Raw genomic sequence first — 18,411 nt, forward strand, 5'->3', positions numbered from 1 at the left:
TTTTACTTTCTCAAAAAAAAAAATACAATTTTCTAGTTTAAAATTAAAAACTGTTTTCCTTCTATAATGCATGTTTAGAATTGTGATGTACATTGAACCATGCTTATGTTGTATATTTATTTAATAGCTCTCTCTCTCTCTCTCTCTCTCTCTCTCTCTCTCTTATGTGATGTTTTGCTGTCGTTTTTTTAAATGCTGGAAAACATCGCCGAAAGTACTTGGAAACATCAACTGCGTTTTTCAAATTGATTATAGAAATAACTAGAGACGAGCTCGTTGCAAGCAACGATTAGGTTTTCCGTCGTAGCTGCGTCATACTTGTGACGTATTACAAAAAACTGATAGATGACCTTAGTACAATATTAGATGTGTAAACACTGAGAAACAAAGTATTATATTTCGGTGACCGCGTAGATTTTACGGTGATAGAGAATTCGTCTGTATCTGCATCGCTCGTGTGCAGTACGAACCGGGTGAGGGAGTGTTGGCGTAAAGTGTATAAGGTAAAAGGTTGGGGCGCGCTGTGGGCCGTAAGCTAAAACGAAGGGTAGGTTTGCCGTATTCCCGAAGGTCCACCAGTATACAGTTCCAGAGAAATAAACAGGCAATTGATGCAGGATTCCACATTATTGGACGAGACTCAATGATGGCAACATTATAACAATCTAACAGACAGACATGTTACAAACAAGTCGGATATGGCCAGAAGTGGCCTCCGGACTCAAGACTCTGGGAGAGTCGGACGTGGCCGGGGCTGGTCGCCGTATTCCAGACTGCGCATTGACAATTGTACATAACTATTTATAAGAATCTTAACAATGAGTATAAATTGCAATTGACAGGTAATGATATAAGTAAGCTGAGTGAAAGGTTCACAGATATAAAATAATTAAATAAACTCAATGAGTCTTTGATGTCCAAGAAATGAAAATCTGATAATTGCACAATGTTGTTTTAAGATATTAACAGTCCTTGAGACGTGACACTCTGTCTCTTTGAAATCACATATAAAGTCTGAAAAGTGTCAATCACTAAATAAAAAAAGTAACTATGTAAGAAATAAACTGTGAGAAAAAATTACGAAACAGATGTTGAATTTTACAAGCAAAGTAAAAAAAAAACTATAATTGAACAGTGCATTTTGCACGATAATACTACATTTTTATAAGCAAATACAGGTCTTAACACGTTGTCTCTAGTTTGATTCGCCGCATTTTATTCACAGAGTGGGACTGTGGTTATGCCCGGTACGAAGGTAAAAAGACCATTGGCAAACGTTTTACACGCATTTTTATCGAACGCAAGCGCCAATGAATCTCTTAGTATATATGCGGAGATCCTGGAAATTTTACAAGGGGTTTTGAAGAATAATTTTGTATTTCGAGGAGTGGGAACATGCGCGGATCAGAAAATTTTTCCGGGGTGGGGGTTGAAAAGTCAGACGGTTATTTGAGTTTGCCAAGGGATGCCCGAGGCATATTTGGTAAGTTTATAATGTACACGTAATTGAAAGAAATTTCGCTGGGGGGGGGGGGGGTGTCTGGAGCCCTTCCCCTTCTAGATCCGCGCACGGAGAAGATCGATGCCGGTAATTTTACTGTAATTTTAACCATTTTTATTTAATTATTCATGTTCATAATTACATGTATCAGAAAACCAATATTACCTTTCAAAGCAGTTAAAACTTAAAACTTAAGATACGAACCATTTAGTCTCGGTGGGTATTGCGTCCGCGTACGAAAATAATGGCAATTTTCAAGAAATTCGGATGGACAATCTGTGTCCTAGGTCGTCCATCCGATTCTTTTTCTGACTAAAAGCTACAGACCTGCAGTTAGAGATTGTCAAACTCTTATTGATTATGTCAATTTGTTTGTCTCAAAGAATCAATTTTTAAATCAATAAAGTTTTACCTTAAAAAAAAGAAAGAAATCGGGCACAATTTTCAATGTTAGCATTTTACAATTTTATGGTCTAATAAAATTTCAAGAAACAACTCTTCATTGCTTTATCCGAAATATTGCTTGAAAATTTTTTACATCGCATTCTTTAAATTACAAAAGGATATTCAAAATGAACTTGGATTAACCGCTAACAAACAGGCATATAGGGAGACTAAGAACCAATTTCTTCTTTTCTTTTTTTTTTACATCAAAAGAAATTCAAAAATAAATCAAAATATATTTTTTCTTTGTATGCGTTAATGAAAATGTAGATCAGCAAGGGGTTCTTTTTCGTGCAAGCACCTACTTAACAGATTGTTACACGGGTCTACAACGATGACAAATATCGAAAAGGCAATATTGTGGGTGAAGGATGAATGTGTAGTTTGTTTTTTAAGTTTATTTTTGATACATGTAATTATATTTATCTGGATCGGTTATGTTTGTTTGTTTGTTTTGTTTATTAAAGAGGGGAATAAAGAAATAAGTAACCCTGATTTCCAAGCACGTAGCATCGTTTTTGAAAGTGGGGGGGGGGGGGCAAACTCATCCAACAAATCTTGACAAGCAAAAAAAAATTTTTTTTGAATTTTCCAAAATTTTCAAAATTTCACTCATAATTTCATGATTTTCATACCATTTTTTTACATGCTACCAAAATGGGGGGGGGGGGGGGGGGCAACTCCATGATAATTCAATTTTTGTATACACATTTTATAAAAATAGTTGCTTCCAGAAAAAGTGGGGAGAGGACATCTTTATGTCATATAACATGTGAAACTGATTTCATTCCACCCACAAGCTTGAAATAATGATATAATTTTAATGAAAACAATATAAATAGACGTCATAAATCCCATATCAAACGACATATTACCACTTGATTCTGCGCGTCTTTTTAATGAATTTATAAACAGCTAATGTTAGCTGCAAGTCTGTAGATCTTGTATGAAAAATTTCGGATGGTAGTCAATTTTTCCGGGATACAGACCGAGCGGTACATATATGCAGCTAAGGTAACTAAGAATGATTCCAATAAAATACTTTGTTGAGTAATGCAAGCTTTTAAGAAAGCAATACTTATATTTGTTTAAAATATAACACCCAAATACTTCGTCTTACATTCGCTATTTGTAGAACAAGCAGAACCAGTATCAGTCTGACCGGCCTCACCATATACATTGTTGGAATTTAATTGTCCTAGCATTGCATTGCTCTGCATGTACACAATTTCTTTTAAAAATTAAACACTTAAAGTGTTCATCTATATGGCTACACATAACGTACACACGTGATTCAAAATAACCCAGACGAAAAACGGTAAAGAATTCAGTCATTGAGTCTACGTTTTATAGAACTTGTAAGAAAACACATTGCGGGTCTGAATGTTTGTTGATATGTCAATCTATTAATATACAGTTTGTTAATTATTTTTGATTGCTAAGGCTACAGCGTATTTGATGAACATTGAACAACATTTTTTCCATGTCACTTTTTTCCATGGATGATAGCGAATACAAGTATAAAGCATTTATAAAATTTATTTAATTACCTCTTTAGAATTGTGTATGGAATAAATAATTTATAAGTTGCTGCTGAAGGTTGTTTGGTATTTTCGTTTGTAGATGTTTTGCAAGTAAAAAACCTGAAACGCGGGGCAAGTCATAATTAATATCCCTAATAACCGTAACTTAAAACTAGCGGCTTTGGATTCAAATATTATCGTATACGAATATTAAGTTCACTTTTTAAAATCATCTCCACGATGATAATTATATTATATCCATCGCAAATCAGTATTTTTTTTTTTTTGCTTTAAAAGAATTGTTCTATCGGGAGCAATCCCGCGTTCGTTTAAATTGCCAGCGTACACTTGTCATGTCAGTTATACACATTGTGATTTATATGACGGCCGTGTATACGTATTGTAGAAAAGTTGAGTTTAATTACCATGCATTGGAACCATTTTATTAAAACATCTCCCAGTACTGAAACAATTCAAAATGTCTCTGTTACAGTAACACAGTGGGGCGTTAATCGTGTACGTCCAGCTCTACAAGCACATGCACTGTCGTCTAGGCGACGGCCTGAATACAGCTAGCGACTCTCCTATCGATCGGTTACCTGAGTCTCGTAATGCATCTAAATATAGACAGGGGCACAGTTATGAAACAAACAACAAAAATAAGGTCAAAGAGGTTTATCTATATGAAATGAAAATGTACACATGTATAAAAACATTTGGGAATTTTATGTGGAATTATTTTTGCGCGCTAAATGTATCAGTTAGTGCATTACAAGAAGCCCTTTCATAACCTCATAAACGTGCGCACCCCCACAGAAAATGGACCGAACTGACAACAATTGTTTCTGCAAATACTGACTATAAATTACGAAAACATTAAATTGAATACTATAGAAGGATTCAAAATTAATTTATTTACAACTTTGCTTCAATAATGCATTAGAAATGTTTATTCCTTTTTAAGTTATTGACAAGAAACTTTGGACGCCTCTAACTCCCTAATTATAAGGGCCAGCCCCTTTTTCGGTATACCGAATGAAAGGTCTGGGTAAGACTAAGAACTTTTAAAATACATGTTATAACAAATTTTTATCAGGTATAAAACTATCACGGAAAATACGCGAATTTTTTTGATTTTTTTTTTTACCTTTGTTTCAAAATCTATACCACCCCTTTTATTTGCATTCAAATAATAAATAAAATATATCTCGCACAAATTCAATGTATTAGCTTCCAAAAACAGCCCATCTTTAAGACTCTGCCAGTCATTGTTAAAGCTAAACCCCCTGGACAAAAGAAGTCGTTAAATTTTACTAAAAGGGGAATAACTCAAAACCGGATAGGGATTTTCCTCAACTAAAATATGCAACGACAACATCACGCGGCATGTTATCAGTCCTGAAAATTTCAAAACAATCGGTGAACAAACGAGCGAGATATTAAGGATCAAAGTTGGCGTCTAGAAGAAAAAAAAATAATAAGAAATTTGAAAATTTTTCAGAATAATAGTAAGGTTTTCCGCTGAGAGCGGAAAACCTTAATAATCAATAGGAAAAATACAGAAACAGAAGACTTTTTATTACATGTATAACCATGCCTTCAGGTTATCTCTTACGACTGTGAAAGTACAGAACATATCATACAATTTTAAGATCATTTGTTATATTTTTTCATGAGTTCCAGTGGGATGAAACTGGAGAATGAAAATGGAGGATGTTTAATATAGGTATAATACAAGGTATTTTCCTCTGTGAAAGGAATGCACAATCGTTTGAATGAATATCGATGAAATATTGATTTAAGCGATAAAATCAAAACAATGGGAATATAAATAAATTAGAACAGATTAATTTACATGTGGATTAACATTAGTTTCCACAAAAATTAAAAACAATAGGAGTAGAAATATTTAAGAGAGTTTCTGTGCGTGTGCATCTGCCAAGAGGAAGGACAGCACAAAATGTTCTCAAGGGGATATACGTTTCATTTTCATTATGGGAAATCAATGATACTAAATAAGCGAAAGTATTTTGTATAAAGAATCTGACCATAAAATGAACAATATAACATTATCACAGCTCGGAAAAAAAGGAGTTAAATATTCCATACCAAGAATCCATGTATTTTTTTCTAAAAATCGAAAATATTGATTTCATTTCTGGAATGTGGACTTTTGAGTGCAATACATGGCATATGGTGATAACGAATAGTGTTCAAAATATCAAGGAAAGGTGCAAAACAGTGACAGGGGCAAACACGAACCTTAAAATTGGAAGTAGGATCAGGCGTTATGGAGGAATGAGCATCTACTGCTGACCGGTCAAATCCGCCGTTTATTTTTTGTCGCAATTGGGAAAACAAAAAAATCCGTACACGCGATTATATAGGTGATCATGATTAAAAGCATATTGAGTATATATATTGAATGCTTCAGAAAAGATGACTCAGAGATGAATTTGATACCTTATGACTAGTTTTTGTACACGTCACCGTAACATTACAACACAACTACATGTATTTAATAAACAACACGAACTAAAAATGTTTTCATTTTTCATCTGATAAATAATATATTTGTTTGTTGTTTTAACGTAACGAACAAAAACTGTTTGCCTTTCTAAAACATTTATAGCAAATTGTGGGAGAGTTATGGAAGGAGTATTGCAAAGTAGATACAGTTCGTTCTTTGCAAAGAACTTGTGCATTTTTGACATTTTATGCCTAACATGCAGGAAGAAGGTTTATAGATTAAAAAAAAGGGTGTGTCAGTTTGAGTTTTCCATTCCCTTGCCATCCAGGCACCAGCTACGTCCCCTTATACGAGGAATACAGCTGTTAGTACGGAAAAGAGTTAAGTTAAATGTACAGTAATGTACAGTAAACAATAATAGTGTTTGAACGCCTCGTAAAAAAATCCTTCTACATCTACAAGCATAAGTCCCTTTGTTTCTGTTGGAAAAACTAAGGCGAAGTGCATTATTTGTCACAAAGAGTCAAAGGGTTTGCGACGGTTTGCAGTTCGCCAGCTGTTGTCTTGGCCACTGTCGACCTCTTTTTTCGTCGGTCGACCATTTGTGTGTCCGTCGGGCCAAGTTATAAATTTTTGATTATTAATAAGAACCAATGTTAAGGAGTAAATGTATGAAAACTTGATAGTGTAGTGCTTAGTTTTACGCAATGTGAAACAGAAAAAAACCCCACGTTTAACTTATAAAAATGAAACACAATATTTTGAAATATACTGAAAGAGTAGTTCAACATGTCGGACTGCTTGACTGTAATAAATTATCAAATGAAACAGAATACTTTCAAATATGTTCACAGAACATTTTAGAAACGTCTGAATTCTTAACAAAAATTAGATGTAAAATGGAGTTGACATTTGATACTAGAAAAAAAGGCGTTGTTTTTGAATTTTTAATAGAAAGAAATATTTTTGTATGCATAAATTTTCACGAGAGTATTAATTTTATGTTAAGCAACGATGCTCTTTTTTGTTGCAATTTAATATAAGCAATTTGTATCGTATAAATTGTAAATAGTTAAAAATTTAAAATGTGTGTAAAAGCTTTACGCCTTGGCTAACTTTTTATTTGGCATTGAAATCCTGAATTAATTTTACCAATTGGTAAAGATAAATGTGTGTTGCATTCGTGAAAATAAAAAATTTTCTCTTGTGAACCATTTAGTGAGAAAAATTACGTCAACATGAAATTAGAACCAAATTCCCAGATAGCATACTAACATTTTGCAAGTTTGCAAGCCCTCTCATGGGAGTAAAAACCGTTTAGAATTACATTAAATATGAATAATGATATCGTTCATCATAAATTCTAGAACTACATCAGAATGAGTTTCAATATCATTCAATGTATAATTGTTTTTGAAATGGAGATATAAATATTTAGATATAATGACATTTTTCCTTACTTTTTTAATGCATTACCTAGGGCAAGATGTGACTTTTATTTTCCAATTATCAATATAAATAAAATTTTGGTGATTTTAGATGTTTTATATGTATTTCTTGGTTTTTTTTAAAGTTGAGATTTATTTAGAATTAATACTTATCTTACGTTTCCGAAAAAATCCGTCATGTTGACAGACACGCAAATTTTCAGTTAAATAAACATTTTTTAACGACAATTTATTCCTTTAAGAGATACATAGGATGTTGAAAAGTTCAACAGGATATAAACTTGGTTGTCACGTGATCGAATCCTGTGAAGGCCAAAATGCTTCTTAGAAGATTTAATCACGTACCAACACAAAACATTGCTGCGAATTATCTATATTTACGTTTTTAACAAAAAGGCAAATAGTTCATGAACAAACCTTGTTCACATGAGAAAGGGTTGTGAGCCCTGTATCTTGCTTATAACTCTACGACTGACTCTCAAATTTCATTTTGTCTTTAAAAATGCATTTCTTAAGCATTGAAGATACTAAAAAAACATAGAAATAGAATTGACCAAAATTGTGACCATGCTTCTTTAATATTTTACGTACAAGTATTTTTGCTGTATACAATGACAACGTTTTTAAGCACATTTAAAATCAAAAGGACATTCATATTGTTTTCTTATCGTGTTGCAGTATACATATTTCATTGTCTTTTTAGACTATAGAATATTTCTCCAATTATATATCTCTAAAAATTAATTTGTAGTCAAAAGTTTTCATGATACAGAGCACCGATGTTTCAAAAAAATCATCTCATATTTTGTATGAAAAACACTGTTTGTTTGGTAACCGTTTCTATCTGGCGCCGTTAGCAAGGCTCTTGTAACAAAAGTAAGACAAGGACAAATATAAAAAAAGGATAAATCAGATTAGAACTGTTAGTCAGCAATGTAAAGCTTGGTTAAGGTTACCGGTTTTTTTTTTATCAAAATTCAGGAAAAATTAAAAACAAATGAATGATTTAATTTTCAATTGACAGATTTTTTGTGGTTAATCATGATGGTGATGCACAAAAAAAAATTTCAGTTTTAAAAATGAAAGCCGTTGCTTAAAAAAGCCCATATCACACAAATCATAAAATTTATGTATTGTGAGGCACTAGATTCTGCTTGATACTTGTAGCTAAATACTGTAAAATATACAAATAAATCAGTAAGATTGAACTCCTAAGGTAATATAGTAAGAATCAATGCGACTATTGACAAAAAAGAAGCCTTCAAAATATTGGAATTTCCATGTGGGCTTTTTTCTGGTAAATTAATTTTTAAAGCTTCATCCTGTTATGTAGCGCAGCAATGCTTAATTTTTTGGCACGTTTACAAGTTTTAAAATTTTCACTAATGGTAATGATGGCAATTGTTTATTAAAAATTTCTGCCATCCTTTCCTTGTAATTTTAATAAACAAAACATGTCTCTTTTTCAAGATGAATGATTTATTAAAATCATTTTTATATTTCACTTCTTGTTTACCATAACAGGGTTTCCATTAGCATGATAGGCGTATGTTTCGCAGAAATTTATTTGGGTAGAACATTTTTGTCGTAAACCATCTTGGGGGAAAAACCCAAAAACCTATTAAATATATTTTGAAATATTCCGCAGATGCCAAATTTATATTTTGCGATCATGAGAGTTAAAAGCTATAAATTTATAAAATATTAATAATTATATCGGTCATAAAAAATATGGAGCTACTCTGGGATGAAATTTAATTTCATTTAATTTAATGTGCTTGAAATTGATGTACATGTATTCATTTTCATTACATATTCTTATTGCTTCACGCATTCTTAATGAATATATATTAACAACTATCAACTAACATCAACTGTTGCGTCTTGTCTTCATTTGTTTTTCAAATCACATTCATTAATAAATGTTTTTGTAATTTAAAAAGTTTTATGAATATTTATATTTTCAAGAAATTCAAAACGAGGGTTTTTTTTTTACAATCGTTGCGGTTTGTTTGGTCTGCATATCACGTGAAGAGGGAAATTTGTCGATATGAGCGTATATACGCGAACTTATTATTTTAATATTACAAATGTGTTAAAGTTCCGATGGGTATACCACTGGAAATTTTAAAACAATATTCTAAAAACAATGATTTTAGAGCTACAAACTGCAAAACTCTTTAAAAAGGTCCCCCAAAAAAACTTAATATATAACATTTTAAATACTTTAAATTGTATTTTTTCTTTATTTTAAGAAATTATGCAATTATAATTAAACCAAGAAACCAAAACGCCAAATCGCTATTATATCTTTGCCAACACACAGTTGCGTCAACAGAACTTCGCATAGCAAGCGGTCGCGCTTTTAAACTTCTTATAACTTGCTGTCGCGCTGTCAAACAAACGCGACGGTGTTCTGTGCGAAATTGTTTTATCGCGGTTGCGATTGTGTGACGGCGCAATGGTGGGTTGTGCGACGGCGAGCTTTCTGAAAGGACTTATTTTAAACGCGCAAGTGGAATTTGTAATGACCTTATTCAGAGACTGTACATTTGAGGCATTTTTTTGGTTGCTTCATTACTATTCGGAGAAATTCATTTTCATGAATTCACAGTGATGGATATATTAAACAGATAAAACTCCGTAACTAATGATCATATCAATACAATATACTATTAGATATAATTGTATTTCAATGTTCAATGAGTTTTTGAAATCGTGGATCAAATCAACAAATGAATGAATGACACAAACATCAGTATTGAACGAATTACGTGTATTAATGAAACTACAGTACATGTTCACGAAAGAATTGATAAAATGAAAATCACAGCTATTTTTTTTCAAACAGTAATAGGAATAAACAATTGACTTGGTTCTAAATGTATTATACGACATTGCAATATATTAATAATTATGGCAATAAATACTATCCTCTATTAATATGTCTATAACATTTTTGAGCTAAAAGTATTCCATGAAAATTATTTATTTCTCTTAAAGCACCTTGCCCATAAATTATTGATTAGAAAACTAAACTTCTGTGTTAGACCATTCGACAAGAGAATTTATTAATTGCCGATAGTATTTAACCGCAGTGCAATCAGCATTCTCTCCTACTGTACACAAACTGTGGAGCAGCATGCATTTCATAAGAAGTTTACCGCTGATGGTCAGTTTCATTGAATTAATCAATGGCTGCATTCAGTTTAAATTTTCAGGTGAGGTGTCTTTCTTAGACAATTCTCAAATGATAGACACATATCCAGGATCTTCCGAACAAAGGCTTTTCGGCGTGTGTGCTCCAAGATGTAACAATGACATTCGATGTAACGCTATTGACATCTGCTCTGAACATTTGAAGTGCAAATTAATTAGTGGTAGGACACCACTGACGCCAGGAAACGTCTCTGATGGAGTGTGTAAACGATTCCAAATGGTAGGAATGCAACCTCTTTTTGCTATTTCTTTCTCTCTCTTTCTTTCTGTCTCTAAATATCACCCGTCTCCTTTTAAAAGAAACATGGTTAATTTGTGCATTCTCTCTCTTTTTAGCAAGGTTGTCCAGATGGATATTTTTTTGACAGAAAAGATAATATTTGCATTGCTCAATGTAAGTCTCATATTAGTGTCAACTGCAATTTCTGTACAATCGAATTTATATTTAATTCAAACACAAGCTAAAAATTGACATTTATTACACCTAAAGTTGCCTGAAAGGTCTGAAGGCGACTAGATGACAATTAACTTGTAAATTGTCTACCAATTACTGTTCAGTTGTCATGATGACACCCTGTTTCATCTTGTGCCATGTTTTGCTCATTATGTTTCGTTGATATTAATGTTATTCGTTTTCCTAACTTAATTAATTTTCTTTTTTCAGACTATTGCAATTTTGAGAGTGACCCAGAGTTGACATGTTTTCTTTCCGAAAGTCTTTCTGACGAATTTAACTGGACCATTCATGCGGTTAGTAGTTAACTATATAATATATCTTTTTCAAGAGGTGAAGTGTCGAAAGAGGATATTATGTTTATAATTTTACACAACTAGTTTCATTACCAGTAAATCAATATCTTAAAATGCTTCTCACAAGTCCGACAATTTGTTAAGCATGATCCTTTTATTATAACACACAGGTCTGTAATTGCTGATGACAACGATCGTTGTAATGGGTGGAATTTATTTATATTTAATGGTCCATGTTTTGATTGAACTTGCATTTCAACTAAAGGGCAACATGTAGAGTTGATCACTTGCTTGCCCGTATTAAAATCCCAATAACAATGAAGAAATTTCTTTTTTATATTATTAGATTTGATAACATTAATGACATGTCTCTTTAATTGCATTGCTTAGTTTTCCATATGCCATCGTATAAAAAGCGAACAATCAATATGACGTCATTATGTGACGTCACTGTCATTAAACAGCTCTGACTCGAGAGTTAAATCAAGTAAAAAGAAAGATGTTTATATAAACAATAAAATTATTTATGCTGGTAATGAAGGCAGCGCTCATTACAGAACTACAATGCGAAAAATTTGCGACATTGTTATGCAAGCATAAACAATCGCGTGAATCGCTTCTTAAAACTGTATCCCCTGCACCAACACTGGGGCTCCAATACATGTATGATTTAAATACAGACGTTTGTAGGAAAATGTTTTAAAACATTTCTTAAAAATCATTATATCAAGGTCACAGTGATCTTCTGTCTCTTTAAAAAATATTTATATTCCTTTTTTACAATTTTAATTTTATTGAATTAAAACCACTATTGAAATAAATTATTTCAATAGTGGTTGTGAATGCATTTCATTAGAAAAATCACTTTGCAACCACTATTGAAATAAAACCACTATTGATATAAATTATTTCAATAGTGGTTGGGAATGTATTTCATTTGAAGAATCACTTTGCAACCACTTTTGAAATAAATTAATTTAATAGTGTTCCGGGATGTATTCCATTTTGAAAATCAATTTACCGACACTGTTGGAGTACAACTACTATTAAAATTATTTTTTCAATCATAGCTAAGAATGAATTTCTTTATAAATATTACTAAAAAGTTATATTTTTTTCTTTACATTTCTATTTCTACAGACATATCATGTCCTATGAATATTATATATTATTTGCTTAATAGTGAACATCTTGTAAATTGCCAGAACTTCTTTTCAAACCCCCTGCATATTGAATAATTATTTATTGATAAATATTATTTTACATTTAAATATCACTATTGAGATATATCATTTTAATAGTGGTTCGGGGTGTACTTCATTACGACCACTATTGAAATATATTATTTCAATAATGGTTAGGGATACCTTTTGTTTCAACCACTATTGAAATAAAGTATTTCAATAGTGGATAATGATGCATTTCAGTTTTATGTCTATTATTATGTTTGTTTGTAACACTTTCCTTTCTGCTATGGAAGTTTCTTAAGATTTACCATGATTTACCTCTATATGGTCATGTTTCCCGTACCATCTGTCATCTGGAACTGAAAGGGTTATGCACAGTCGGAATAATTGGCATTAAAATGACATGCATTCCTACCACTTTTGAAATATTTTATTTTAATAATGGTTGTAATGAACTGCATCCTAAACTACAATTGAAATAAATCATTTCAATAGTGGTTGTAATGAAATGCATACCTTAACACTATTGAAATAATTTATTTCAAAAGTGGTTATAATGAAACGCATACCCAACCAATATTGAAATAATTTATTTCATTTAATATTGGTCATAATGAAGTACATCCACAACCACTATTGAAATTATTTATCTCAATAGTGATATTCATTATAACATATATATAATGATATATAAGTTATAAATTATGTTTTAATATGCAGGGGTTTTGAATAGAGGTTCTGGCAATTTACAACGTTGTCTTCTAGTACAAATAATTTACAATTTTCATAAAACATGATATCTCTATAGAAAGAGAAAGGTAAAGAAAAAATATGAAAACAATTCTATATGTAAATCTGCGAGGATTTGTTATTTCTGCACAACAGTGAAACTCCTAAATTAAGTACATTTATTTCATAGTCTTGATTATTATTACCGTACAATATGCAAGCATTTAGTACCTTAATTGTGTATTTGAAATTGTTTGTTAGATGAAAACAAATGTATATGCATGTTTATTTGCGATAATTGGTTATTTATTTCTACACAGCAGTGAAAATTGTAACTCTATTGTGTATTTGAAATTATTCGCTAGATTTCTTGCATTTCAAAATAATTTGCAAATATGATATATAACGTTTGATTACTTAGTTATATTTATAAAGTAATTCATCCCCATTGATAAAATAGATTTAATAATAGTTGAACTGTAATGGTGTCTGTAAAGTAGTTCTTAAAATGACATACATCCCCAACTTCTATTAAAATCATTTCTTCAGTAGTAGTTGTATTTCAAAAGTGGTTGCAAAGTTATTCTTCTAATGAAATACGTCCCCAACCACTATTGAAATAATTTATTTCAATAGTGGTTTTATTTCAATAGTGGTTGCAAGGTGATTTTTCTAATGAAATACATTCCAAACCACTATTGAAATAATTTATTTCAATTATAGTGGTTTTATTTCAATAGTGGTTGCAACAGATGCGTCATTTTTGTGTATTTTTGATGCATCTTAGATCTTAGGATATGCTGTTAAAAAAGAAGGCTTTTTTAATGTATTTTAATGTATTGTCAAATTGGAATATATGAGAATTTTTGTGAGTTTCAAAACGTTCATATTCAAAAATTTTATTTTAGAATTCTACACCATCCGACAACACAGGCCCTTCCTCTGCTATTAATGGATCATACTACAAATACATTGAAACATCAATAGGAGAAGGCTATTCTACTTTCATGTCTGGTCAAAGGGCGATTCTTGAAAGTTTCATCAAATTTTCAGGTACATCGTCATTATATTGCGTTTTTGCATTTCATTTAATAAAACAATTTTCATAAAAATTATTTTTTTAAATAATGAGTAAAGAAGGGAGATTAGTGCTAAGACTCATTAAACTGCAATTTCCGCCCATTTGAATTGTTTCCCCTGTATATTCCATCAAAAGACACATTTCATTAAATATTGTTTTTAAATATTCAAAGTGATAATTTCAAATATTGATTATTATACTGAATATGGAAACAAAGATAATTATGTATTAAATGACCAAATTTGTAAAATACATACTTACTGGAACAAAAGATAGCTTTAATAAAAGGAGAACACAAGATATCAGCCAAAATGTTCCTATAATTGATTTTTTCTGATTTTTCCTCAGATTTTTCATATGGAATAAAATCTCTGAAAATATGTAAAAACATGATATGAAATTAAGGTATCCCACACTTCAATTTGTGATTGTTTCGAGAAGAATATCATTGAAATCTTTAGACAAAACAAACTTCAAAAATACAAAAACAAAAAAATAAAAATAAATAATAATGATAATAATAATAGTTATAATAATAATAATGCTTATGTTAAGTGTTAATGGCTCTCAGTTATGACGCAATTGATTTTACCTATTTTACAAGAAAAAAAATGCAATTTCATCCTGATTGACATTGTTGTCAGTATTTTTAATTTAGCAAAATTGTTATACCAATTACTACAATATGATTAAGAATATGGGAAAAAAATTGGAAATCAAGAACTTTATAAAATTAATGTAGTTTGTCTAGATTTGCATTCGGTAATATTTTGATATGATAATGAATTGAGGTCAATGATGTCAAGTTTTATATAAATGGTTCCAAAGTACTTTTTGAAAAAAAAATGGCTTTAATAAATTCGGATTTGTTCAATAATACTTGAATTGTTTAATACTGAAAGTCAATTTCAACTTTTTAGATTTAACTTTGTAAATATTAAAACATGACCTACGAATTGTGTTTCAAACCTAATAAATGATAAAAGATATTAGTCAAATGAAAAGTATATTGATATTTTTTAAAATCACTTGATTTTGTTATTTTCTCCAAAAATACTTCCACACAAACAAACAAAACCTTTTTTATTGATTTAGAACGAATTTTCTTTATAAATGATGTGTAATAATGAAATAATCAATGTTTCTGGGCTGATTAAATAGCAATAATCAAACGTATTTTAAATATAATGATCATGTGCTCAATGAACTAACAACGCGACGGGTGAGATACCTTAACCACAAATGTTTTATCCACACCTCCTTTCAATGGAGTTTAAAATAGAATAATTATTGTTAAAAATGTATTGCAAAAATGTAGTTTTTGATATATTATAATCGTTAGTGCTGTTTTTTTAACCTATATTTTTAAATATTTAATTCTGAAACATATTTTAACTGGTTACTTACAAAACAGTCTGCTGAAACTTTATGAAAGAAAAGTGTTTGTGAATCATGTAAAAGAGAAAACTTTGCAACAGGTCGCTAAAATGTTTAATTGTTTAATCACGATACAATGGATAAAATTTAAGAGCATGATATTGCCATCACCCGTTATGGCTTTATAAAAAAAACTGAGTTTTAGATTTTATAAAGAAAGATTAAAAAATATTTCACAGAAAAGAAAATTGATAAAAAAAGTCTTCATATTTGACTTTTGACGTAATGATATGACATTCAAATTCATTGAGCAGAAAGTCTAGACATTATTGATTACTTTGTATGAATTTCTTGCTTTGGCCTTAAAAGAAACACAAATCACATGCTTACAGTTCATAAACAGTGTCCATTTCTGAATGACCAGTTACAATGTCTAGAAGTACATGTATCTGTCCAACTTTACAGACATGAACAAGTCTTGGCTGAGATAAAACATAATAAAATGCGCAAAATCAACGCTTTTTCGATTCCATGCATGAAATTCATCTCTAAACGTCTACTTGTGTTTGTTAAGAATTAAATAATTCCTACTTGGTTGTATTCCAGATATAACCTACTGCCTTACGATGTACTACCACATGTACGGAGGCTACATAAACACTCTCACCATCAGAACTCAGAAAGGGAACAACACCGCCATAGACCGCTGGAAATTGTCCGGTTACCAAGGTGATGCCTGGCATCATTTGTCTGGGGTCAACCTTCCTTTGGACTCCCAAACAAAAGTAAAGATATTGTTTCAATCTTGTTTACATTTCGGGAAATATTCCTTTTATTAAGTAAAACGCTGTTTAAGATCTTTGTCATCATTTTTTAGATCATCATTGAAGCAACAAAGGGGGCTAACTATGAAGGGGACATTGCAATTGATTCCATCGAGTTGTTGCCATTTGCATGTCCTTAGAAAGTGACAGAGTGACCAGACTTATCTTATATGAGCTTTTGATTTATTTTACTCATTTTTATTATTTGATTTGTAAAATGAACATTTTAAATTTCGAATAACCATTTGTTTATTTGCGCAGTTGGCTCAGTAAAGATTAATCTGATATTTCATTGGTTTTTTTTTTACTTCGTTAGTATTTCGTAATTTTTTTTTATCAAATAGTAAACATCCAGTTGGATCATATGTTTCATTGCAATTTAATAATAAATTCATTTACATGTAAGTCATTAGTTTGATTTCAAGTTTTGTTTACTTCTTTGTATTTGTTGCAGTCAAATATTACATGTGCTTCATATCTGTAAACTGTTGGATATAATTTGCATATTTAAAGTACCTTATAACAGAAACGTTATTTGCAGATTAATAACGCAACGATGTTATTTTATCGTCACCAGTTTTATATGTTGTAACTTGAATGCAGTTATTTCGATTTGTAACTTTTTTGAAATAAATATATATAAATGACCATATGTCTATCTGCTCTGCTACACTTTACACTCCTCATATGAACAAGCATTCTGAGAGTATTGCATATGCAATACAAGTTTTCTACCAGCATCCCAAATGTAAAACTTTTGTATTTTCATGTGCTAAATGGGTCTGGAAAAACTAGGTTTAAGATTTTTTAAAACGAAAAAACCAATTATCACTTACAAAAAAGGTCGTAAAAATTACTTGGGTACTTTTGGGTTCATTTGGGTAAATAGACAATATAATGATATGTTCAAAAAATCAATGCAGCTTTAATGCAAATTGTTGTCCTTTATGAAAATGGTGTGAATTATTCGGATATAAACAGTTGCTTTTGGGAGATTGTAAGATGTCTTTAAAGCCTGACAGCATCAACTTTCAATTTTCAAGACTGTTGTCGACAAACATATATCCCTCCAGAACTTTGTAAGCATTTGGTCGCATTTCGCGCATTACATCGTATGCTAAAACCATATATCTCCACGGCATATCACAGAAATCAGCCCATGTAGTGTAAAAAATAACTTTGGTCTTCTCGAATTTTTACGGAGAGGGAGAAAATAATAAAATCATTAACAGAGGGTAATGTTTAAATATATAAAAAAATATATGTACAGCAAAATAAAGCAAAACAAAGGAGATTACTTTTTTTCATTGAGGGGAGGTAGTGGGTTTTTTCTTTTTGTTTCAAGTTAAGTTGTCATATTGTCACATTTTAAAGAGCCTAAAATTTAAGGAAAAAAAATAGGACTATCAGCTATATTTGATTACTATTTTGACGTCAATAACGCCTGCTCGGTGCACATTTTTCAAGAGCAGAATTATTTACATATGATTTAAAATTTGCTAGACCGAATTACAATTGTTTTCTTAACGCTTTCGCTCATCATGAAAGTTCAAGGGAGAAAATGAAATGAGGCTGTTTGCCATTTTGACCTAAATAACACCTTTTTGAGAAGGCCAGCAAATTTCTTCAGACTTAGCATTTTTATATGTAGAATCGTAGGTTAAACTTGAAGCTGAAGGATGAACCAGAACGATGCTATAACAGTTCTTTTTACAGTACGGTACTTTTTAACGATGTAGTACTATATGGGCGGCGGAAATGGTACAATATGGGCGGCGGAAATATAACTACATGGGCGGCGAAAATGGTACTATATGGGTAGTGGAGAGGATAAAAAAAAAGGGTAAAGACGTTAATG

At 31.1% G+C, this 18,411-nt stretch overlaps 2 protein-coding genes across 4 annotated transcripts in view; one reads left to right on the forward strand and one right to left on the reverse strand.

Annotated features, from left to right (window-relative positions):
- The window catches only part of LOC105347601 (inhibitor of nuclear factor kappa-B kinase subunit epsilon), a 384,423-nt gene that overhangs the window by 9,471 nt on the left and 356,541 nt on the right, over nucleotides 1-18,411 (reverse strand). The gene's annotated exons all lie outside the window — the stretch shown is intronic.
- LOC136274796 (MAM domain-containing glycosylphosphatidylinositol anchor protein 1-like) lies at nucleotides 10,280-17,126 on the forward strand. Its single transcript, XM_066082445.1, has 6 exons — nucleotides 10,280-10,825; nucleotides 10,942-10,999; nucleotides 11,270-11,355; nucleotides 14,180-14,324; nucleotides 16,336-16,514; nucleotides 16,607-17,126. Exons 1-6 carry the CDS (start codon nucleotides 10,529-10,531, stop codon nucleotides 16,691-16,693), a joined length of 852 nt encoding a protein of 283 aa, XP_065938517.1. The 5' UTR covers nucleotides 10,280-10,528; the 3' UTR covers nucleotides 16,694-17,126.

Source organism: Magallana gigas, chromosome 4 (genome assembly GCF_963853765.1).
Source record: "Magallana gigas chromosome 4, xbMagGiga1.1, whole genome shotgun sequence".
NCBI classification, from domain to species: domain Eukaryota; kingdom Metazoa; phylum Mollusca; class Bivalvia; order Ostreida; family Ostreidae; genus Magallana; species Magallana gigas.